General features: G+C 40.9%; 1 protein-coding gene across 4 annotated transcripts in view; it reads right to left on the bottom strand.

Annotated features, from left to right (window-relative positions):
- The window catches only part of ZMYM4 (zinc finger MYM-type containing 4), a 710031-nt gene that overhangs the window by 288934 nt on the left and 394204 nt on the right, over positions 1-26893 (bottom strand). For all 4 annotated transcript variants that reach the window (XM_053707062.1, XM_053707061.1, XM_053707064.1 and 1 more), the window contains 3 exons: positions 22021-22171; positions 19834-20006; positions 19023-19173 (listed from right to left, as the gene is read on the bottom strand). In XM_053707062.1, the coding sequence (XP_053563037.1) occupies positions 19023-19173; positions 19834-20006; positions 22021-22171 (475 nt within the window). The remainder of the gene's footprint in view (positions 1-19022; positions 19174-19833; positions 20007-22020; positions 22172-26893) is intronic.

Genomic DNA, 26893 nt, shown 5'->3' with positions numbered 1-26893 from the left:
TCCTTTCTCCAAACCTTCTTGTAGAAAGGATAGAATCTTAGGAATTTTTATCTTGTTCCATGGGAATCCTTTAGATTCACACCAACAGATATATTTTTTCCATATTTTATGGTAAATTTTTCTAGTTACAGGCTTTCTAGCCTGAATCAGAGTATCTATTACAGAATCTGAAAACCCACGCTTTAATAAAATCAAGCGTTCAATCTCCAAGCCGTCAGTTGGAGGGAAACCAGATTCGGATGTTCGAATGGACCTTGAACAAGAAGGTCCTGTCTCAAAGGTAGCTTCCATGGTGGAGCCGATGACATATTCACCAGGTCTGCATACCAAGTCCTGCGTGGCCACGCAGGAGCTATCAAGATCACCGAAGCCCTCTCCTGATTGATCCTGGCTACCAGCCTGGGAATGAGAGGAAACGGTGGGAATACATAAGCTAGGTTGAAGGTCCAAGGTGCTACTAGTGCATCTACTAGAGTCGCCTTGGGATCCCTGGATCTGGACCCGTAGCAAGGAACCTTGAAGTTCTGACGAGACGCCATCAGATCCATGTCTGGAATGCCCCATAATTGAGTTATTTGGGCAAAGATTTCCGGATGGAGTTCCCACTCCCCCGGATGGAATGTCTGACGACTCAGAAAATCCGCTTCCCAATTTTCCACTCCTGGGATGTGGATTGCAGACAAGTGGCAGGAGTGATCCTCCGCCCATTTAATTATTTTGGTCACTTCTTCCATCGCCAGGGAACTCCTTGTTCCCCCCTGATGATTGATATATGCAACAGTCGTCATGTTGTCTGATTGAAACCTTATGAATTTGGCCTTTGCTAGTTGAGGCCAAGCTTTGAGAGCATTGAATATCGCTCTCAGTTCCAGAATGTTTATCGGGAGAAGAGATTCTTCCCGAGACCATAGACCCTGAGCTTTCAGGGGTTCCCAGACCGCGCCCCAGCCCACCAGACTGGCGTCGGTCGTGACAATGACCCACTCTGGTCTGCGGAAGCTCATTCCCTGTGACAGATTGTCCAGGGTCAGCCACCAACGGAGTGAATCTCTGGTCTTTTGATCTACTTGAATCGTCGGAGACAAGTCTGTATAATCCCCATTCCACTGTCTGAGCATGCACAGTTGTAATGGTCTTAGATGAATTCGTGCAAAAGGAGCTATGTCCATTGCTGCAACCATCAATCCTATTACTTCCATGCACTGCGCTATGGAAGGACGAAGAACAGAATGAAGTACTTGACAAGAGCTTAGAATTTTTGATTTTCTGACCTCTGTCAGAAAAATCCTCATTTCTAAGGAATCTATTATTGTTCCCAAGAAGGGAACTCTTGTTGACGGGGACAGAGAACCTTTTTCTTTGTTCACCTTCCATCCGTGAGATCTGAGAAAGGCTAGGACGATGTCCGTATGAGCCTTTGCTTTTGACAGAGACGACGCTTGAATCAGGATGTCGTCCAAGTAAGGTACTACTGCAATGCCCCTTGGTCTTAGAACCGCTAGAAGGGACCCTAGTACCTTTGTGAAAATCCTTGGAGCAGTGGCTAATCCGAATGGAAGTGCCACAAACTGGTAATGCTTGTCCAGAAAAGCGAACCTTAGGAACTGATGATGTTCCTTGTGGATAGGAATATGTAGGTACGCATCCTTTAAATCCACGGTAGTCATAAATTGATTTTCCTGGATAGTAGGTAGGATCGTTCGAATAGTTTCCATTTTGAACGATGGAACCTTGAGAAATTTGTTTAGGATCTTGAGATCCAAAATTGGTCTGAATGTTCCCTCTTTTTTGGGAACTATGAACAGGTTGGAATAAAAACCCATCCCTTGTTCTCTTATTGGAACTGGATGAATCACTCCCATCTTTAACAGGTCTTCTACACAATGTAAGAATGCCTGTCTTTTTATTTGGTTTGAAGATAATTGAGACCTGTGGAACCTTCCCCTTGGGGGTAGTTCCTTGAATTCCAGGAGATAACCTTGAGAAACTATTTCTAGCGCCCAAGGATCCTGAACATCTCTTGCCCAAGCCTGAGCAAAGAGAGAAAGTCTGCCCCCCACCAGATCCGGTCCCGGATCGGGGGCCATCCCTTCATGCTGTTTTGGTAGCAGTGGTAGGCTTCTTGGCCTGCTTACCCTTGTTCCAGCCTTGCATTGGTCTCCAGGCTGGTTTGGGTTGTGAAGTATTACCCTCTTGCTTAGAGGATGTAGAATTAGAGGCTGGTCCATTTCTGCGAAAGGGACGAAAATTAGGCTTATTTTTAGCCTTAAAAGACCTATCCTGTGGGAGGGCGTGGCCCTTTCCCCCAGTGATGTCTGAAATAATCTCTTTCAAATCAGGTCCAAATAATGTTTTACCCTTGAAAGGGATGTTAAGCAATTTTGTCTTGGAAGACACATCCGCTGACCAAGACTTTAGCCAAAGCGCTCTGCGCGCCACGATAGCAAACCCTGAATTTTTCGCCGCTAATCTAGCTAATTGCAAAGCGGCAATCTAAAATAAAAGAGTTAGCCAATTTAAGTGCTTGAACTCTGTCCATAACCTCCTCATACGAAGATTCTTTATTGAGCGACTTTTCTAGTTCCTCGAACCAGAAACACGCTGCCGTAGTGACAGGAACAATGCATGAAATTGGTTGTAGAAGGTAACCTTGCTGAACAAAAATCTTTTTAAGCAAACCCTCTAATTTTTTATCCATAGGATCTTTGAAAGCACAACTATCTTCGATAGGAATAGTAGTGCGTTTGTTTAGAGTAGAAACCGCCCCCTCGACCTTGGGGACTGTCTGCCATAAGTCCTTTCTGGGGTCGACTATAGGAAATAATTTCTTAAATATAGGGGGGGGGGACAAAAGGTATGCCGGGCCTTTCCCACTCTTTATTTACTATGTCCGCCACCCGCTTGGGTATAGGAAAAGCGTCGGGGGGCACCGGAACCTCTAGGAACTTGTCCATCTTACATAATTTCTCTGGAATGACCAAATTGTCACAATCATCCAGAGTAGATAATACCTCCTTAAGCAGTGCGCGGAGATGTTCTAATTTAAATTTAAATGTCACAACATCAGGTTCAGCTTGTTGAGAAATTTTTCCTGAATCTGAAATTTCTCCCTCAGACAAAACCTCCCTCATGGCCCCTTCAGATTGGTGTGAGGGTATGTCAGAACAGTTATCATCAGCGTCCTCTTGCTCTACAGTGTTTAAAACAGAGCAATCGCGCTTTCTCTGATAAGTAGGCATTTTGGATAAAATGTTTGCTATAGAGTTATCCATTACAGCCGTTAATTGTTGCATGGTAATAAGAATTGGCGCACTAGATGTACTAGGGGCCTCTTGTGTGGGCAAAACTGGTGTAGACACAGAAGGGGATGATGTAGTATCATGTTTACTCCCCTCATTTGAGGAATCATCTTGGGCAATATCATTATCTGTGGCATTGCTGTCCCTACTTTGTTTGGACACTATGGCACAATTATCACATAAATTTAAATGGGGAGACACCTTGGCTTTCATACATATAGAACATAGCTTATCTGATGGTACAGACATGTTAAACAGGCTTAAACTTGTCAACAAAGCACAAAAAACGTTTTAAAATAAAACCGTTACTGTCACTTTAAATTTCAAACTGAAAACACTTTATTACTGAGTATGTGAAAAAGTATGAAGGAATTGTTCAAAATTCACCAAAATTTCACCACAGTGTCTTAAAGCATTAAAAGTATTGCACACCAAATTTCAGAGCTTTAACCCTTAAATTAACGGAACCGGAGCCGTTTTTACATTTAACCCCTATACAGTCCCAGCTATATGCTTTGCTGAGACCCAACCAAGCCCAGAGGGGAATACGATACCAAATGATGCCTTCTATAAGCTTTTTCAGTGATTCTTAGCTCCTCACACATGCATCTGCATGCCTTGCTCTCCAAAAACAACTGCGCATTAGTGGCGCGAAAATGAGGCTCTGTCTATAACTAGAAAAGGCCCCCATCTGAAAAAGGTGTCCAACACAGTGCCTGCCGTTTTTCTAAACAATCCCCAAGATTATAATAACCATTAATAGTTAGAATCTGCAAAATATGCCTAGCAAAGCAATCGTTTTAGCCCAGAAAAATGTCTACCAGTTTTTTAAGCCCTTATGAAGCCCTTTATTCTTTTATTTAACTAAGAAAATGGCTTACCGGTCCCCATAAGGGGAAATGACAGCCTTCCAGCATTACATAGTCTTGTTAGAAATATGGCCAGTCATACCTTAAGCAGAAAAGTCTGCCAACTGTTTCCCCCAACTGAAGTTACTTCATCTCAACAGTCCTGTGTGGAAACAGCAATCGATTTTAGTAACTTCTGCTAAAATCATCTTCCTCTTACAAACAGAAATCTTCATCTTTTTTCTGTTTCAGAGTAAATAGTACATACCAGCACTATTTTAAAATAACAAACACTTGATTGAAGAATAAAAACTACATTTAAACACCAAAAAACTCTTAACCATCTCCGTGGAGATGTTGCCTGTGCAACGGCAAAGAGAATGACTGGTGTGGGCGGAGCCTAGGAGGGATCATGTGACCAGCTTTGCTGGGACTCTTTGCCATTTCCTGTTGGGGAAGAGAATATCCCACAAGTAAGGATGACGCCGTGGACCGGACACACCTATGTTGGAGAAATTAAAGAGACAGTAAATTTAAAATTTTATGATTCAGATAGAGCATGCAATTTTAAAGAGCTTTCCAATTTACTTCTGTTATCAAATTTGCTTCATTCTCTCGGTATCATTTATGGAAGAGTAAAACTAGGTAGGCTCAGAAGAGCTCATGGGTGTGCACGTGTCTTTAGTATTCTATGGCAGCAGTGTTTTGCAACATGATTGGTAGCTATTATACAATGTTGCAACACAAAAAATAGAAGGATTTTAGGAGGGAGCTTCTATTTTTTGTATTTCACGTCTAAACACACTTAGAGGAAGATGTGTTTTTTAGTAGGGTGTGATATCAATATTTGGGCTAGCGCAATACTATACATTCATTTTTCATATACAATGTTGCAAAACACTGCTGCCATAAAGTACTACAGACACATGCATACTCAAAGATACCAAGATAGAGAAGCAAATTTGGTAACAGAAGTAAATTGGAAAGTTGTTTAAAATGGCATGCTCCATCCGTATTGAATTCCCAACAGTGCTTGAATGGATTTGTGGACTCTCCATGCCATTGGAAAGAAAGTTTAATTTTGACTTTACTGTCCCTTTAATGTAAAACAATTATTTAGGTTTTGAATTATTCAACTACAAGGGTGTACAGGGACATAGGAACATCTAACAATTTAATATAAGAGCCAAATAAGGAGTAGATGCATTGTCTTCAAATTAGCTTCAGTCCTTCATGAAATGTTTTTTTCCTAAAATGAATTTGTTCAGGAGTGTTCCTTGGACATTATCATCCAGATATCTATGGAAACAAGATTAGCTAGCGCAACTGCAGCGCTGACCGCTTTGCAAGGGTTGTGAGCTAGCTCAGGGCTGAAACTGCGCTAGCAGTAACAAAAGCAGTTAAAGGGACAATGAATCCCTTTTGGTGAACAACATGAGTTGTTCTTGCTGATTGGTGGAGAAATTAACCTACCAATAAACAAGTCTTGTCCAGCGTCTGAACCAAAAATTAGCTGGCTCCTTAGCTTAGATGCCTTCTTTTTCAAATAAAGATAGCAAGAGAACGAAGAAAAATTGATAATAGGATTAAATTAGAAAGTTGCTTAAAATTGCATACTCTATCTGAATCACAAAAAAAAAAAAAAAAAAAAAAAAAAAAAAAAAAAAAAAGTGGCAGAGTGGCAGGGACCCCACTCTGCCCTGCTGTCGACTTTTGCCTGGCTCTGCAGTGAAGATCCTGTGTTTGTATAGGGAATGTTTTTTTTATGTGGGCCCTTGAGTGTGGGGTTTAGCCCTGATGAAAGGGGTCCTGGGACGTCAGGGTGAGGGAGGAGCAGGTGGTGGTGGGCTCATTAACTAGTTTCTGCCAAAAAGCAGCAACAACATAAATTATGCTTACCTGATAATTTTCTTTTCTTCAGATGGAAAGAGTCCACAGCTGCATTCATTACTTTTGGGAATTTAGAACCTGGCCACCAGGAGGAGGCAAAGCTTAAACATCCCTCCAACTACCCTCATTCCCCAGTCATTCTGTCGAGGAACAAGGAACAGTAGAATAAATATCAGGGTGAAAAGTTGCCAGAAGAATAAATATAATAGACACCCCACATAAAAAACACGGGCGGGGAGCTGTGGACTATTTCCATCTAAAGAAAAGAAAATTATCAGGCAAGCATAATTTATGTTTTTCTTCATAAATGGAAAGAGACCACAGCTGCATTCATTACTTTTGGGAAAACAATACCCAAGCTATAGACGACACTGAATGCAAAATGGGTGGGTACAAGAGGCGGACCATTCTGAGGGCACCAGGCCTGCAAAACCCTACCCACAAAAACCTGCTTCGTCCGAAGCAGAGAAAACTTTGAGAAAAAAAAAAAGCTCCAAGGACACTGACCCGCGCAGATAGTCCATAAGCCTTGCTAGAGACCTCAGAAATAGACTTGACTGAGCCAACACGCCTCCAGAAGACACCGTCGCCCAGCAGTCGGTCCCCAACCACACATCCCTTACTAGAGAAAAAGGATCAACTACCGAAACCTCCCAAAAAGGAGAAGACGTGGAAGAAAAAAAATCAAAGATTCCCGATGACCCCTAAATAGGGTACAACAAGTTCCAAATAAAATAAAGAACCCCGAAAACTGAACCAAGCTCATCAGAGACCCGAACCGGTCTTGAGAAACAAGGCAGGCAACGCCCAGACCCCGGATCTTACAGAAACCACAAGGTTAAGACTGGAAATCTGAAACCAAGGAGAAAACTGCTCCTAAAAACAACCGCACCCCAAATGACAACCGAAGATAGAGTCCTCAAGTTACAAGATAACTCAGAATATCTAAATATTCATAGAACGAATACGTGCAGCAACCCCAGATAAGCGAACACCTGAGTCAACACCACATGCCCCAGTCATAACAGGATGACTCAAATAAAATACTTGCAGGCAAGTAAGAGCAGCTGAAAAGAGATATCAAACCCTAATCGTCAGACTGCAAAAACATCCACTAAACGGTGGGCACATCACAGGCTATCCAAAAGCCGCCAGTCATTCTGAATATCTTGAAAATGGAGGATCACAGAAGCTCAAAGAGGCTCACTGAACCTCAATGACCCGAGGACGTACAAGAGATCTCAGATCCTGCTCTACACCGAACAAGCCCAGGAGACAGTCAGGTCTGAAAAACAGGGGAGCAGAAAGGACCACAATCACCAACCCCCAAAAAAGGACGTAATGGGGAGAACTTGGCCACCCCAACCGAAATCGGGAGCCCAAAGAGCTTCTACAAATGGGTCCTCCCAAAGACAACCCCATAGGAGATGAACATAGAAAAATGCAGTTGTTTCCAATGAAGACCCAGCATAACTGACAGTCTCAACATGGAGATTGCAATCTCCATAGACAAAACAGAACATACAGGATAAAAACACCTGTTCCCACCTCCGGCACACAGGACTGGACAACAACCCTTCAGAGAGAGGGGAAAAAAAAAAAAAAAACCTCCTTAAGAAAGACAAACACCCCCCCCCCCCAGGGAAAGGCACATATAAGAACAGCACACATGCTCACCAGACATGAGCCATAGTCTGTTGAAAACAAAAGCCAAATCGTTCAAAGGACCAGGCAAGCCATAAGGAGCGTATCCGAAAGCGCCCAGGATCCTGGCAAAGCTGCTAGCAGACTCAATTTGGTCAGTCTGTAGGCCATAAACTATGGTCACTGGAAAATTGGATCGCCTTGGATCAACCACAGTATCATAAGTTTCCAGATATCCAGAAAGATCCAAAATAAAAACTAAAAGGTCCGAGCCCCAGATTTGTTTAAAACAAACAGCCCAGGGAACACAACTACCCCATCTGCAGAAGCAGACCTCACAGGGGAATAACCGGACTACCCTGGAGAACGGGACAAGACTCACTCGAAGATCCCAACCCAAAAGGAAAGAACACCCCTTGCGGAAGTCCAACACTCCAAAAAGGAGCAAGGGCACGACAGTGACGCGCCAAGACTCTAAAGACCAAGGGAGAACATTGAGGACAAGTCACCTGAAGAGTGAGTAGAACAAAGGCTAGTCTCCATATTGCCCCAGAGTACGTAACTAGAGGACCACACCCAAGGAAAAAGAATGCAGACTGCAGAGCATCCAAACCTCTTAAGAAAAAAACCCTAAGCGAAGCTTGTGGAAGGAGACAACACCTAACGTCCCTGATAGGAAAAAAGACAAACTCCCTAGAGTAGGAAAAGCCACACAGCCCTCTCCTTAAAGAAAATAATTATCAGATGACTATTTCTCCAACCACAAGGCTACCTTACTACCCCCATAAGGAGGCCGAAACGCTAAGGCAAAAAGACAAAGTCCAGAAAGTCAACCCGAAGGAAGACTCTCAAAAAGAACAGGTCCAGAAAAAGGACAATTCCAAGGAGTCCCAAAAAAAGCAAGACTGCCAGAAACCGGCGGCAAGGAAGTCTTGAGTCCTCCAAACTTCCAACCCACGCGGGATGGAAACACTCAAAATCCCAATGAAATAACGGAACAACAGAGTGTGTCACAGTGGAACTTCACAGAGTCCCAGCTAGAAAGGTTAACAAGGACTGAACCAAACCCCCATGCCTCGCGGACCCTCAGGTCCTCTCAAAATTCGTAGCTAAACTTGTTACAAATGAGGAATAATACCAATAATAATGTGAAACACTCAGGCCCCAACCGGACCAGGCAGGCAGAATAGGCGCCACTGGTCTGAAACAGGCCGCAAGAACAGAACGATCAGAATCCAATCAGGACCAGCCTGAAACTAAGGGACGATACTGTCAAGGCCACAGATAGTCACCCGCGAGATGGGGGATAAACAGCAGAAAAACATACAACTAACATGTCCTCTCACCAAACAACTTCCATAGAAGTAAACCGAGCGATCAAAAAAATTGCGAGCATTGATTCCAGAAACATTCCCGTAGGAAAAGCATAAATATGAGCTAAAAAAAATAGAAAATCATCCAAACCGGATTAAAATAAAAGATAAGGCAACCCGTAGGTTATCGCCCAAGAAGAACAGACACACCCGCAGGACCGGGATCCTGTTCTTCCAGCTCAGAACTGGAAAGGATACTCAATAAACAAGGCTTTAAGAAGATGACTTCATCTTCCTATACCTAAGCCTGCGAGCCTTTTGAAGGTGAAGACTGAGAATCCCCATATACATTAAGGATGGGATTCTCCAACAATGCCAAAATGTGCCTCAGTAGGACACGAAGGCACGCCAGTCTATAACGGAAGGCACAGCATACCTTCACCGGAGTAGAAGACAACCCTGGCCCGAAAGTTGACCCCCTGAAGCCACAGGGACAGTCGTTCCCCCTGAGAGCTGAGTAGGCCATCCCATGCCTAAGGAGCCCCGGCTAACGGAGCACATACAATATCGTAAACACACTTCTGGTAGTTGCAGATGACCAGAGCCATGATTATGGACATGTGAAAACGTGCCATCAGCTCCGGAGGGAACAAGCCACCTTCCAGAGAAGGATAAGCAAAATCCGGGTTACCTGCATGCGTAGTAAGAATTGGTGGTAGGGAACTCGCCACTCGGGAAACCGGACCACCAGAGGCAGACGGGTCAGCGGCCCCTTGATTCCCCGAACCAGAGCAATTGAGCCCTCTAAAATGGCATTCGGAACATAACTGGAGGGCATGTATCACCCGGGCCAATTCGTATTCTTCACCAGAATCAGAATCCTCCATAACAGGGATAGTGAATACAAAAAAATGGGCCAAATAAGAAAATGTAAACGGCACTCACCACCTCCTATGAACCAGACACCGGCAGACCAGAATTCTTCCGTCGTCACACGGTCATGAATGCGAAAAATGGAGAGCCAGAAATGTGACCACGCCCGGTCACCAGGTACACTGCGCGCTTAACCATAAAGGCCGCGTCACTTTCAAAGGCCGTTATGTTCCACAAGCCATGAGCCTAAGTAACACTTAGGTTGAATCACATAACAAACATGAGTAAAACCCCCCGTTCAATAATCCAAACTTCTGAGATATTAACCCTTGATTCCAAGATACGAAAGGAGCCTCACTGAGACACGGATTATAGTTAATCCCGCAAGGTGAAAGCCTCTCGGGAAAACATTGGTAGTACCATACAAACACAACAAAAGTAAAATGAAACTATCTTACCGGAATCTACGCTGTGGAACAGGATCACGGCCCTTCAATTGTGACAGATAGTAGCCTCGCCACTGCCATGGACTAGAGAAGAAAGCAGGCAGCGAAACTTGTCAACGTTGACTGCTTGTGGAGCTGTTAATATGAGTTGGGATGGGTTTGCAGAAAGACTCTCCTTGCATCTCCGGACTCTAACTTTGGTCCATGCTCTCACTGAGAGGCTGACAGGATTACTTAAAACTCCAGTCCCATGCCGAAGAGTACTACCCTCCATAAGAGACTATCAAAACTTCTGACACTTCTCTGCCAACCTCGTGGGACGAAAGGCAAAGAATGACTGGGGGATGAGGAAAGTGGGAGGGGTATTTAAGCCTTTGGCTGGGGTGTCTTTGCCTAATCCTGGTGGCCAGGTTCTGTATTTCCCAAAATCAACTTCCGGCGGGGCATCTGAAGGCCCCAACACTGAAGGCTGTACCCCTGGAGCCTCAGAGGAAACAACTTCCCCAAAGGAAAGATCCGATATAATCAAACTTGCACCTGACACCCCCAGGTTAAGGGGACACGGATGAACTCTTTGCTTGCAATTAGGAAGATGTAAGTGCTCCAACGCCAAAGATATGGCCATGTGGAACAGTGCAGTAACCTCTGGTGGATATAAACCTCCTTCCGTAGGGGGGTAACAAAATTCGGGACAACTGCCTGTGTAGGAACAGAATATTCTATGAAACGCACCTCATGGGACACAGAATCCTCAGAGGCGGATGGCTCAGCAGTCTCTAGCCTCACCCCAGAGGGAGAAGAGAGCACTCTATTACGGCTTACAGAACATAAATGATTGGGCTGGATTACCCTGGCCTTCCCACAATCTACGCAAGTAACAGGATCTGAATCAGAGAAATACTTCTCTGAACTATCAGAATCCTCCATAGCTTGATTTATTAAATTATGGACAAAAATAACTGGCACCTTATACCCCCAATGGCTGGGGCACTCACCACCTCCTATAACCCAGACAAGTAGAGAAACAGATCGTCTTCACCCACACTCTGTCACGAATACAGAAATGGAGAACGAAAACGTGACCACGCCCGGTCGCGAGGTGTGACATGTAGGCCAAAGAAAAGCGTGCCAGTAGCTTGAAAAAAATTGTACGTTCCGTAATAGCCATGAGCACATGGTATTTCCCAAAAGTAATGAATGCAGCTGTGGACTCTCCCCATTTTAAGAAGAAAAAACATAATTTATGTAAGAACTTACCTGATAAATTAATTTCTTTCATATTGGCAAGAGCCCATGAGCTAGTGACATATGGGATATACAATCCTACCAGGAGGGGCAAAGTTTCCCAAACTTAAAAATGCTAATAAATACACCCCTCACCACACCCACAATTCAGTTTAACGAATAGCCAAGCAGTGGGGTGATAAAGAAAGGAGTAGAAAGCATTAACAAAGGAAATTTGGAAATAATTGTGCTTTATACAAAAAATCATAACCACCATAAAAAGGGTGGGCCTCATGGACTCTTGCCAATATGAAAGAAATTAATTTATCAGGTAAGTTCTTACATAAATTATGTTTTCTTTCATGTAATTGGCAAGAGCTCATGAGCTAGTGACATATGGGATATCAATACCCAAGATGTGAAGTCTTCCACTCAAGAGTCACTAGAGAGGGAGGGAATAAAAATAAAAACAGCCATATTTCGCTGAAAAAATTAATCCACAACCCAAAAAAATAAGTTTATTTTCATGTTTGAAAGAAAAAAACTTAAATCAAATAGCAGAAGAATCAAACTGAAACAGCTGCCTGAAGAACTTTTCTACCAAAAACTGCTTCCGAAGAAGCAAATACATCAAAACGGTAGAATTTAGTAAATGTATGCAAAGAGGACCAAGTCGCCGCTTTGCAAATCTGATCAACTGAAGCTTCATTCTTAAAAGCCCACGAAGTGGAGACTGATCTAGTAGAACGAGCTGTAATTCTCTGAGGCGGGGCCTGACCCGACTCCAAATAAGCTTGATGAATCAAAAATTTCAACCAAGAAGCCAAGGAAATAGCAGAAGCCTTCTGACATTTCCTAGGACCAGAAAATAAAACAAATAGACTGGAAGTCTTCCTGAAATCTTTAGTAGCTTCCACATAATATTTCAAAGCTCTTACCACATCCAAAGAATGTAAGGATCTCTCCAAAGAATTCTTAGGATTGGGACATAAGGAAGGGACAACAATTTCCCTACTAATGTTGTTAGAATTCACAACCTTAGGTAAAAATTGAAAAGAAGTCCACAAAACTGCCTTATCCTGATGAAAAATCAGAAAAGGAAAGGAGACTCACAAGAAAGAGCAGATAGCTCAGAAACTATTCTAGCAGAAGAGATAGCCAAAAGGAACAACACTTTCCAAGAAAGTAGTTTAATGTCCAACGAATGCATAGGCTCAAATGGAGGAGCCTGTAAAGCCTTCAGAACCAAATTAAGACTCCAAGGAGGAGAAATTGATTTAATGACAGGCTTAATACTAACTAAAGCCTGTACAAAACAGTGAATATCAGAAAGTATAGCAATCTTTCTGTGAAATAAAACAGAAAGAGCTGAGATTTGTCCTTTCAAGGAACTTGCAGACAAACCCTTATCCAAACCATCCTGAAGGAACTGTAACATTCTAGGAATTCTAAAAGAATGCCAGGAGAATTTATGAGAAGAACACCATGAAATGTAAGTCTTCCAAACTCTATAATAAATCTTTCTAGAGACAGATTTACAAGCTTGTAACATAGTATTAATCACTGAGTCAGAGAACCCTCTATGACTTAGAACTAAGCGTTCAATTTCCATACCTTCAAATTTAATGATTTGAGATCCTGATGGAAAAACGGACCTTGAGATAGTAGGTACGGCCGTAACAGAAGTGGCCAAGGCGGGCAACTGGACATCCGAACCAGATCCGCATACCAAAACCTGTGTGGCCATGCTGGAGCCACCAGCAACACAAAAGACTGTTCCATGATGATTTTGGAGATCACTCTTGGAAGGAGAACTAGAGGCGGGAAGATGTAAGCAGGTTGATAACACCAAGGAAGTGTCAGCGCAATCAATGCTTCCGCCTGAACATCCCTGGACCGGTATCTGGGAAGTTTCTTTTTTAGATGAGAGGCCATGAGATCTATCCCTGGAAGCCCCCACATCTGAACAATCTGAGAAAACACATCTGGATGGAGAGACCACTCCCCTGGATGTAAAGTCTGGCGGCTGAGATAATCCGCCTCCCAATTGTCTACACCTGGGATATGCACCGCAGAGATTAGACAGGAGCTGGATTCCGCTGGTTCTCTCTTTAGCAGAGGCCAGAACTGAAGAGCCCTGAGAATTGCAGTTCTAAAATATTTATTGGTAATCTCGCCTCTTGAGATTTCCAAACCCCTTGTGCTGTCAGAGATCCCCAAACAGCTCCCCAACCTGAAAGACTCGCATCTGTTGTGATCACAGTCCAGGTTGGGCGAACAAAAGAAGCCCCTTGAACCAAACGATGGTGATCTATCCACCATGTCAGAGAGTGTCGTACATTGGGATTCAAGGATATTAATTGTGATATCTTTGTATAATCCCTGCACCATTGATTCAGCATACAAAGCTGTAGAGGTCCAATGCTGCAGTCATGAGACCTAAAACTTCCATGCACATAGCCACTGAAGGGAACGACTGAGACTGAAGGAGCCGGCATGCTGCGACCAATTTTAAACGTCTCTTGTCTGTTAGAGACAGAGTCATGGACACTGAATCTATCTGGAAGCCTAAAAAGGTGACCCTTGTCTGAGGAATCAAGAAACTTTTTGGTAAATTGATCCTCCAACCATGTTTCCGAAGAAACAATACTAGTTGATTTGTGTGAGATTCTGCAGTATGTAAAGGCTGAGCTAGTACCAAGATATCGTCCAAATAAGGAAACACCGCAATACCCTGTTCTCTGATTACAGATAGTAGGGCACCCAGAACCTTTGAAAACAAAGCAACAAATTGGTAATGCTTGTCTAGAAAAGAGAATCTCAGGAACTGAAAGTGTTCTGGATGAATCGGAATATGAAGGTATGCATCCTGCAAGTCTATTGTGGACATATAATGTCCTCGCTGAACAAAAGGCAGAATAGTTCTTATAGTCACCATCTTACATAACGATTCAAAATTTTTAGATCCAGAACTGGTCTGAATAAAATTTTCTTTCTTTGGTACAATGAATAGGTTTGAATAAAACCCCAAACCTTGTTCCTGAGGAGGAACTGGCATGATTACCCCTGAAGACTCCAGGTCTGAAACACACTTCAGAAAAGCCTGAGCTTTTACTGCGTGAGAGAAAAAAAATCTTCTCATAGGAGGTCTTATCTTGAATCCTATTAGATACCCTTGAGAGACAATGCTCTGAATCCAATGATTTTGGACAGATTTAATCTGCCCCCTACCAGCTGAGCTGGCATGAGGGCCGCACCTTCATGCGGATTTAGGCGCTGACTTTGGTTTCCTAAATGGCTTGGATTTATTACAATTTGAGGAAGGCTTCCAATTGGAAGTAGATTCCTTGGGGGAAGGATTGAGTTTTTGTTCCTTATTCTGACGAAAGGAACGAAAACGATTAGATTATAATCCTGAGGCAAAAAAACTCCTTTTCCCCCAGTGATAGTTGAAATAATAGAATCCAACTGAGAACCAAATAAATTATTACCTTGGAAAGAAAGAGATAGTAATCTAGATTTAGATGTCATATCAGCATTCCAGGATTTAAGCCACAAAGCTCTTCTAGCTAAAACAGCTAAAGGCTGGATCTAACATCAATTTTGATATCAAAAATGGCATCACAAATAAAATGATTAGCATGTTGCAGTAAGCGAACAACGCTAGATATGTCAGAATCCAATTCGTGTTGCGCTAAATTCTCCAACCAGAAAGTTGATGCAGCCGCAACATCAGCCAAAGAAATAGCAGGTCTGAGAAGATGACCTGAATATAAATAGGCCTTCCTTAGATAAGATTCAAGCTTCCTATCTAAAGGATCCTTAAAGGAAGTGCCATCTTCCATAGGAATAGTGGTACGTTTAGCAAAAGTAGAAATAGCCCCATCAACTTTGGGGATTTTTTCCCAAAACTCTATAGATTTTGCTGGTAAAGGATACAATTTTTTAAACCTTGAAGGAGGAATAAAAGAAGTACCTGGCTTATTCCATTCCCTAGAAATCATATCAGAAATAGCCTCAGGAATGGGAAAAACCCCTGGGGAAACCACAGGAGGTTTAAAAACAGCATTTAAACGTTTATTAGACTGAACGTCAATAGGACTGATTACCTTAATATCCAAAGTAATTAACACTTCTTTTAATAAAGAACGCATATACTCTATTTTAAATAAATAAGTAGATTTGTCAGTGTCAATGTCTGAGGAAGGATCTTCTGTTTCAGATAGATCCTCATCAGAAGAGGATGAATTATTATGTTGTTGGTCATTTGAAATTTCATCAGCTAAATGAGAAGTTTTAAAAGACTATAAGAGAAAGAAGCACAGAGGCGCCAACATGGCCTAGTAACGTCACGGCAATCAGATACAAAACATCAGCAGGATAGGAAATATACTCACAAGCGTAGCGCACCCAAATGGTGCTATTGTGGCAGCCTGGAACATCAAACAGTGGTCCAGCTCACTGGTGTCTCCAGCCAGATAGAGATGATCCTTGGCGAGGGCCTATGATAGCCTGAGGAAACAGCCTGTGGTGGCTGAGAAACATGTTGCTGTTTTTAAAATAAAAGTTTTTAAATATACACTTGCTTTATCACAATTATTCTGCTCCTGTTTGGGGGCAGAGTGTGTGTGCTAGTTCTATCTTCCAAAGTGGTGATTTTCTGCATCCTGCAAATTGGATTCCACAGTCCACTGGGCGGCTGAGAGGTCCCAGTACTGCTGATATTGCACCTGGTGGTGCTTTGTTTCCTGTAAGTACAACCTTGAATCCTTTTATATCTGGTGTACAAACGTTACTGGGCTATGTGTGTGCCTTTTTTGCCCTTATAGGCATCATAGGATAGGCCCTCGCCAAGGATCATCTCTATCTGGCTGGAGACACCAGTGAGCTGGACCACTGTTTGATGTTCCAGGCTGCCACAATAGCACCATTTGGGTGCGCTACGCTTGTGAGTATATTTCCTATCCTGCTGATGTTTTGTATCTGACTGCCGTGACGTTACTAGGCCATGTTGGCGCCTCTGTGCTTCTTTCTCTTATAGATCACGCCACACCAGGATGACCGTCCTATGACAGAGAGCTGCCTTCTTTCTTTTGGATTATTCTTTGTGTGGACATTTTTGTTATTTGATTATACTAATATCATCTGGGTCCACTTGTGAGCATATCATCTCTAATAATCTGATATAAGTGTGCTAGGTTTATTGTATATTCTCTTAATTATCTGTATATATCTGCTTACTGTTTGCTGCTTATTGTTAGCGCCCCCTAGGAGTGTGGTGTATGTTTTATATGCACCACCCTCCTTATATCTTAAGTTTTAAAAGACCTTTTACGTTTATTAGAAGGTGAAAATGCAGACAAAGCCTTCATAATAGAATCAGAAACACATTCTTTAAAATTTACAGGTATATCATGCACATTAGAAGTTGAAGGAACTGCAACTGGCAATGTACTATTACTGATGGAAACACTATCTGCATGTAAAAGTTTATCATGACAACTATTACAAATGACATTAGGTGGAATAATTTCTACAATTTTACAACAAATGCACTTAGCTTTGGTAGAACCGAAGTCATGCAGCAATGTTCCAGGAGAAATTTCTGAGACAGGATCAGAATGGGACATCTTGCACAATGTAAGAGAAAAAACAACATATAAAGCAAAATTATCTATTTCCTTATATGACAGTTTCAGGAATGGGAAAAAATGCAATAACATAGGCCTCTGAAAGCAAAAAGCAAGAGGCAAACAAACAAGGGGTATTGAAATAATGAAAAAAGTTTGACGCCAAGTATGACGCACAACGTAACACACGGTCTCTCACTAACAGTGTGTCTGCAACATGTCGAGCGGACCCCATCCCATGGGGGAGCTATACCGTCCCATTAATTTATATTAGCAGGGAATTTTAAGTGCCCCTCTCCCAGCAGGAAGACCCCCACTTACCTGCATCGCTGTCTTTAGATGACGACAGCTCCTCAGTATGAGTGGATACCTCCTTCCTCACAAAAACTAGGATAACATAGATAACCAAGTAACTAACTTAGGTATCTAAGGTCAGGGCAGCATAGGTAGAGAAAACGGAGCAAGTACCGCTTTGCTAGTTCCCCACCGCTTTAAAGCCACCACAGCTCGACCACAAAGACTGACGTGGATTAAGGCTATACCCTGTAGCTTAACAAAAAACTCTAATTGCGCACTAAACTTCACCTCCTCCATGCACATAGAGGCAAAGAGAATGACTGGGGTTTATGGGTAGGGAAGTGATACTTAACAGTTTTACTGTGGTGCTCTTTGCCTCCTTCTGCTGGCGAGGAGTGGTATTCCCAACAGTAATTAAGATGAACCTGTGGACTCACCACATCTTTAGAAGAAAGTGTGTTTTTTCCCATTTTTTCGTCATATATTTTATAATTTGCTTATAGTAAATTATAAGATATGATGAAAATATTGGTATCTTTAGAAAGTCCATTTCATAGTAAGAAAAACGGTATATAATATGTACAGTAAATGAGTAAGAGGAAAATTACAGCTAAACACAAACACCGCAGAAATGTAAAAATAGCCCTGGTCCTTAACGTTAAGAAAATTAAAAAATGGTCCGGCCACTAAGATGTTAAACAAGCTTTTATGCAGTATACTTCTATTAGCAAAAATTCTTCTAGTAAAACTTATTACTGCTTTTCTGTGGCATACTGTGCACCAGTATTCAGACACTACACCTTCTCAGAGAGTCAGCAATGGCTTCTATGACACAAATTATATCTTTAGAAGCAATACACACCATTGCTGACTCTCTGAGAAGGTGAAGTGCTTGAATACTGGAGCACAGGCCCTCACAGGATATGTGCATATGCTGCAGTAAAACCATAACTTTTACTAGAAGCCTCTTTGCTAATGAAAATATTTTGCTAAAATGTTTATATTTCAAATTGAAATACACCCATGCACATTTCATTTTATTTTATAAAGAGCATGCCATTTTAAACAACTTTCCAATGTACTTCTATAATTTAATTTGCTTCAATCTCTTGATATCCTAAATAGGCTCAGTAGCTGCTGATTGGTGGCTGCACATAGATGCCTTGTGTGATTGGCTCACCCATGTGCATTATTTGTTCAACAAAGGATATATAATGAATGAAGCAATTTAGATAATAGAAGTAAATTGGAATGTTGTTTAAAAATGTATTCTCTATCCGACTCATGAAAGAAAAATGTTGGGTTTCATGTCCCTTTAAGCCACAAATCACCCCTCTCCAAGCTAGGTACCCCTAGCTACTTACATTATTTTTTATTGAATAAATTATACATAAATTTAGCAGTTAAAGGGATATGATTCCCAAATATTGGATCACTTGAAAGTGATTTAGCATATCTGTAAAAAGCTGGCTAGAAAATATCACAAACAACTATATGCATGTGATTTAGCATTTGATTAAGGAACAAACTGATAGCAGAAATGTATGTTTATGTATACCTGTATTGTTGATGGGATTGGGTTCTGATGTGCTCTGCTGGTTACAAAACATCAGAATGCACAGCAGGTTACAAAAGTGCTTCATTTCTCCTTTCCACTTCAGAGACTCACTGAGCTTGCCCTGTCGTTTGCAGCCATCACACTTTCCCATCTGAGAGAATAAAATATAAAGTCGAAAAGCATTGTGATCAGCTAGGTAGTATGTGCAGCCACAAGAGAAAAGCTGCCCACTTGTTAGGCCAGAGAAAAAACATGAGATTGCAATGCAACATACTTTAAGTGTTGAACATATACTTACTGTAACTTTTCAAAGACAAATATGCTAAGAAAAAAACACAAAGCATATGATATATATTCATAGCACACACTGTGAACTTTAACTCCTTATTGAAACTCTAAAGAATTTTCAAAATCAGATTAATTTTTAAGCACTTTTATATAATAAATTGTTTCAGCTACATTTTTTTTAAAAAACTGTTTAACTTTTTAATCTAATGCTTAAAATAATATATGTATGTAAACCTCTAGTAAGGACTACAAATAGCTGTGACACTCCTGTGTGTATGGCTGTAGGTTAGGGGACACCCTGGTATGAAGAGGCCTTGATATGGCACCTGGGCCCTTTATCGTTTGGCCAAATGCTGTAACTAAGTCTTCATTTTATACTTTTAACAAATAGTGGATACATCTGAGTGAGTGCTAGAATGTTATGTATGTGGATGCACAATTCCTACTATACCTAGCAAGACATACATGCATTAATGCCAGTTATTGTTATTGCTCTAACATGAAATAATCATAAACTTCTCACCTGGTAGAACAACACTGTGAATTTGGACATGCATTCTTCCCCACAGAACTCCTCAACTTTGCCTCCAAAGTGATTCCGTATAAGTTTTGGAGAGGCCTGGGAGCAATAGCTGCATATTTTGCAGTGGTTTCCCCACTTTTTTGCCAGGTCATGTTTGTAAAGCAGCTTGCAGCCTAAGGACACCCCACAAAAGAGAACAAACCATAAGTATTGGAAGCATGCAATTCAAACTTAACAACATTATAATATATGGAAAAAGCCACAGATTAGGGCTGCAACTAACGATTAATTTCATAATCGATTAATTGGCAGATTATTTTTTCGATTAATCGACTAATCAGATAAAAAGAGAATCAATAATAGTTTTGTATGTTTTAAATAAAATCCACATAATGAGTGTTACAAATATAAACTTCAGACTAAAACTTTACATTAACACAACTGTTTCTTCAAGTTTTAAGCAGCAGAGCACAGTTTTATAATCAAACAAAACAAAACCACAAACTGTTTGAAAAGAGGTAGAACTAGAAAGAGTTAGACTATAACTGTTAATAACATTCTGTTATTCACTCTTTCAGAAACTTTGCATTGAAATGCAAAAATCTCAACATGTCCACATGCTTCTGGCTGAGGCTGGTTCTCTGTTTGCAGCTATATTTCCTGCAGCAGAGAAAAGGCTGTTGAGGTGTATAAGTAGGGTTTTGCCAATTTCACCAAAGTGGCATATTTATCTTTGTTAGATCTTCACCAATGCCCTTGGTGTTTTCTACCTTGGCAAGGGGCCTCTCAATAAAGTAACCCTTGACTTCATTCTAACATAAAAAATATCTTGAATATCTATATGCAATGGTAAATAACCAGCTATAAGGTTAGGGGAAATATCTAGACCGCTCTAAAAATAAAGAATATATACTTATAAAGGTTAAATCTGGTACATATCACAATTTATTAAAAATATAAAAAAACATTAAAAACAAATCAAATGCGCTAAGGACTGTATATCAATAACAGGACAAAGCCTTACACATTTATTTATACAGTACATATAATCAGCAATAGCAAGCAAAATGCTAATAATTGTGCAAACAGATAATAGTGCACATCAATTTAAATAACTCCCATCAATCTAGGGGCTAGGTGTAAATAACAAGCTTGGCACTATCATGAAAAGCATAGTTCCAAATCACCAGATTTAATATAAACAATCCAAATGATGACTATTATATCTGGGTTGCACATAAGCCAGGGGTAGTTGTAAACGTATACTGTCCTGAAAAAGTGAAAAGTAGACGTCCTTTAGGCTAAGGACATAACCATAAAACACAATACCAAGTGCAGGAGTTCATTGGAGTGAAGCAGCTGGTGTTGTGCTCAGACCAACTAATTGATTATGAGATTCGTTGACCACTATTTTCATAATTGATTATTATCGATTATGACGATTAGTTGTTGTAGCTCTACCACAGATATTGCTGTCCTAGAATGCTAGAATATTTGCACCACATAAAACAGAGCCTTCGATGTACTACACTTCAGACTCCACCATTTAAGATGGATTTCTCAATCATACCACACAGTATTGATCATTACAAAACGTCAGTGACATATGCTTAAGTTAAGCATTGACTATATAATTCATACATCAGTCAAGTTAAAGGGGTATAAAAGTACAAAAAAGACAATGCTCTAATGTGATAAGAGTATTTGCTCATTGCACTATTGCTTGTATGTAATTATGTGTTTAACCTCTGTTTAACTCAGCTTTGCACTACTAGGAGCTAGCTGAACACATCAGTGAGCCAATAATAAGACGCATGTTAAAAGCAACCAATCACCAGCTAGCTCCTAGTAGTGCACTGTTGCTCTTAAAACTACCTAGGTATGCTTCTGAAAAAAGGATACCAAGAGAATGAAGAAAATTTGATAAAGGTAGTAAATTGAGACATCTCTTAAAATTGTAAGCTCTAACTGAACCATGAGAGTTTGAGTTTCATATCCACTGCAGGTACCTTCATGTGCACAACAAAAATTGTCTGCTTTTTTAACACTATTTCAAGTTTATGATTATTTTATAATAAACCTTAATGTAGTCTCTTAGGCTCTCATACATTAGGTAGGGCGTCTCTTCAAGCAACTCCCCATCATCACCAGTGGTTATTAAAAGCAAACAAAACAGGCAAGCCCTACCTTCACTGCAGAACACCTTATCTAGATTTGCAAAGCGTACAGTTTCCTTGATAATTTTGTCTATCTTGCAGTATTCGCACATAGCCATCACCATGTTTATTTTCTTATAATCGTCACAGCAGGATTTCCCACAGAACAGATGCATTTTACCCTATAGGAAAACATTAAAATAAAGTTATATAGAGGTAACATTTAAATGCAGGATAATAACAGTTTTTAATGCAGGATAATTACACTGATGAATAAAAATGTACAACCTAGGTATTAGTGAACACACAATTTTATAATGCAATACAACTTCTTGACCTGTCTACACAACTGTGATATATGTCTTTATAAGCAAGATAATCTTATGGTTACACTATGCCATGTAAAATGTAGGATGACAATTACACTGTACACTAGATTTTTCTTTGCATACATGTTTCATAGATGATCCATTTATATAGCCCATCTGAGAGTGGTTTTGTGACAATGTATAGTTTGGCTTGTTTTAAAAAAAAACAAAAAACATTGTACTGATTTTCAGACTCCTAACCAAGCCCAAAGTATCAGATGACCATGCATGTTTAAATAAACATGAGCAACCGAGTCTGTCATCTGACTTTTCATATGCAGTGAAGGGGGGGGGGGGGAGAGTGTCTGCTCTTCCTGCTTTCCCAGCCACTTTCAGAGAGTTTCCCAACCTAACCTCATTAACAGTTCTAAACTGGGAGCTTCTAAGTTTTTAAAGGGTTCTATACTGGATTATATCAGTATCTGTGTATATTCCTATTTATAGTAGTGTCTAGTACATGCAGTTATATGAAAATATGTGTACACTTTCCTTTAAGCAATTAAACACTACATAGCAAAAGATCTGCATGCAAAATAAACATTTAAATATTTTATTAGCGTAATGTTCCACAGTCCAATGACATACCCTTTCATCTTATCTAGACACAGATATAAGTGAGCTACATTATACATTAGTCAAACAATTGCTGTGTTGAATGTAAACCGGTTTGGCTTGTGAAGTCTGGAGTATAAACTATTACTTCTCATGGGAATTGGGGGGAACAAAATGCAATTTTAGAGATAAATTATGGGAAAATTAAGCAAGTAAACATTAAAATACTTTTTTTTTCTTTTTTAAAAACATAAATTATGCTTACCTGATAATATAATTTCTATCTGTGGGAGGAGAGTCCACGGCTTCATTCATTACTTGTGGGAATTAAGAACCTGGCCACCAGGAGGAGGCAAAGACACCCCAGCTAAAGGCTTAAATACCTCCCCCACTCCCCTCATCCCCCAGTCATTCTGCCAAGGGAACAAGGAACAGTAGGAGAAATATGAGGGTATAAATGGTGCCAGAAGAACAAATAAATTCAAATAAATTTAGGTCCGCTTACCGGAGAAACGGGCGGGAGCCGTAGACTCTCCTCCCACAGATGGAATTGAAATTATCAGGCAAGCATAATTTACGTTTTCCATCTTAATGGGAGGAGAGTCCACGGCTTCATTCATTACTTGTGGGAAACAAATACCCAAGCTCTAGAGGACACTGAATGAAAAAACAGGAGGGCAAAAGGAGGCAGACCCTAATCTGAGGGCACCACAGCCTGCAAAACCTCTCTCCCAAAAGCTGCTTTTGCAGAAGCAAAGACATCAAATTTGTAAAAATTTAGCTAAGATATGTAAGGAGGACCAAGTAGTCGCCTTACAAATCTGCTCCATAGAGGCCTCATTCTTAACCCCTTAATGACCACAGCACTTTTCCATTTTCTGTCCGTTTGGGACCAAGGCTATTTTTACATTTTTGCGGTGTTTGTGTTTAGCTGTAATTTTCCTCTTACTCATTTACCGTACCCACACATATTATATACCGTTTTTCTCTCCATTAAATGGACTTTCTAAAGATTCCATTGTTTTCATCATATCTAATAATTTACTATAAAACAATGTTTTATAAAATATGAGGAAAAAATAAAAAAAAACACACTTTTTCTAACTTTGACCCCCAAAATCTGTTACACATCTACAACCACCAAAAAACTCCCATGCTAAATACTTTCTAAATTTTGTCCTGAGTTTAGAAATACCCAATGTTTACATGTTCTTTGCTTTTTTTTCAAGTTATAGGGCAATAAATACAAGTAGCACTTTGCTATGTCCAAACCACTTTTTTTTTCAAAATTAGCGCTAGTTACATTGGAACACTGATATCTGTCAGGAATCACTGAATATCCCATGACATGTATATATTTTTTTTTAGTAGACATCCCAAAGTATTGATTTAGGCCCATTTTGGTATATTTCATGCCACCATTTCACCGCCAAATGCAATCAAATAAAAAAAAATTGTTCACTTTTTCACACATTTTGTTACAAACTTTAGGTTTCTCACTGAAATTATTTACAAACAGCTTGTGCAATTATGGCACAAATGGTTGTAAATGCTTCTCTGGGATCCCCTTTCTTCAGAAATAGCAGACTTATATGGCTTTGGCATTGCTTTTTGGTTATTAGAAGGCTTCTAAATGCCGCTGCGCACCACACGTGTATTATGTCCAGCAGTGCAGGGGTTAATTAGGTAGCTTGTAGGGAGCTAGTAGGGTTAATTTTAGCTTTAGTGTAGTGTAGAAGACAATCCAAAGTATTGATCTAGGCCCATTTTGGTATATTTCATGACACCATTTCACCGTTAAATGCGATAAAAAAAAAATGTTCGCTTTTTCACAAACTTTTTCACAAAGTTTAGGTTTCTCACTAAAATTATTTACAAACAGCTTGTGCAATTATGGCACAAATGGTTGTAAATGCTTCTCTGGGATCCCCTTTGTTGATAAATAGCAGACATATATGGCTTTGGCGTTGCTTTTTGGTAATTAGAAGGCCGCTAAATGCCGCTGCGCATCACATGTGTATTATGGCTAGCAGTGAAGGGGTTAATTAGGTAGCATGTAGGGAGCTTGCAGGGTTAATTTTAGCTTTAGTTTAGAGATCAGCCTCACACCTGACACATTACACCCCCTGATCCCTGCCAAACAGCTCTCTTCCCTCCCCCACCCCACAATTGTACCCGCTATGTTAAGTACTGGCAGAAAGTCTGCCAGTACTAAAATAAAAGCTATATGATTTTTTTATTTTTTTTAAAAAGGCATATTTACATATGCTGCTCTGTAGGATCCCCCTTAGCCCCCAACTTCCCTGATACCCCCCCAAACAGCTCTCTAACTCTCCCCTCTAACTTACTGGTAGCCATCATGGGTACTGGCAGCTGTCTGCCAGTACCCAGTAAAACATTTTTTTAATTATTTTTCTGTAGTGTAGCTTGCCCCCCCCCCCCCCCCCCCCCCCCCCAAGACCAACCCCACACCCCTCCCAGATCCCTTAGATTGTTTTATTTAGCCCTCATTGACACTTTTTTCCCCCAGCATTTTTCTGTAGTGTAGCGGTTCCCACCCGTTCCCTACCCGACCACGATCCCGCCCCCCTCCACATCATACGGCCCATCGATGGCCGGCCGCCCCCGCCTCCCAGACTGGCTGACACATTACTGGAATCACAAGGATCCTAGAGGGGAGAAAGCCAGGCCTGCGGCGTGTGCTTTACTAACTGATGGGAAAATTCGGAATCACCGGTAATTTCACAAAAGCGAAAGGTCCATATACAGCCACCCACAGGCAGCGATACTAGTAAATGGTGTTCCGTCTCAACCCTTTAAACAAGAAAGAGGAACAAGACAGGGTTGCCCTCTCTCTTCCCTCCTATTTGACCTAGCTCTAGAGCCACTAGCTATAAAAATTAGGAATGAAACAGAGGGTTTACTGATAGGGAATAAAAGAGTAAAGACTGCACCTCTCGTTATTCGCGGATGACATGATACTGTATATACAGAGGCCTGATATAAATATCCCCAAGGTGATGAACATTATAAAGAAATTCGGAGTGATATCAGGTTACAAAATTAATACGGCTAGAACAGAACTAGTTTGGCTGCACCCACACAGACACTGACGTATAACTTTAGAGTAGTACACAGTAATTTCAAATACCTAGGTATCAAACAATGCGGACCCCAATAAATGGTACGAAGTCAATTACACTCCACTTAAGAAAGAAGCACAAGACCTAATTTTGCATTAGACTAAACTTCCTCTATGACTGGAATTAACCTCATAAAAATTATTCTATTTTCCAAACTTCTCTATCTAATGCAAATGTTACCCTACGTATTACATAAGTCAGACCTGCCCTTCTTGAACTCCTTGATCTTCACCTTTATCTGTGCAAATAAAAAGCACAAAATCAAATCCACGCGTATGGTCAGTTCGGTTGAGGCGGGAGGCTTTGCTGTACCTAACATAGAATACTATAGCTGGGTGACTCAGTATGTTTTAGACTGGCTGACAAGAAAATTTCACGATCCCATAACTGGAAAACTAGGCAGTAGCCCTGTGGTCCCTCACATGAGTGCAGCCAAGGCAGGTAAATACCTTAGTCATTATCCCATGCTGCAACAGACAGCCTATGCATGGATAAAAATTTGCGTTAAAGGTGAATAGTGAGGTCACTGGATTCCTCCCACTCCAGGGAAATCCCAACTGCCTACCAGGCTTCACCACACAAGCATTCAAATTCTGGAAAACACTGGGCTTGAACACAATAGCGACACTGATGGATAGTAGTGAGGGTCCAATCCATTCCTTCGCACACTTACAAGCCACATTAGACATACCACACAAGCAACATTTTGCATACTTGCAAGGGAAACATTATGTCTCAGAAGTGTTGAGTTCCAATCAACTTTCCAAAACAGACTGTAGCTAATACCATATTACTAAAACATACACGCAAGGGAACACATCTAACTCACTGCCATACAAGA

Source organism: Bombina bombina, chromosome 3 (genome assembly GCF_027579735.1).
Source record: "Bombina bombina isolate aBomBom1 chromosome 3, aBomBom1.pri, whole genome shotgun sequence".
Taxonomy (NCBI): Eukaryota; Metazoa; Chordata; class Amphibia; order Anura; family Bombinatoridae; genus Bombina; species Bombina bombina.
This window is presented reverse-complemented; position numbering and strand designations above follow the sequence as displayed.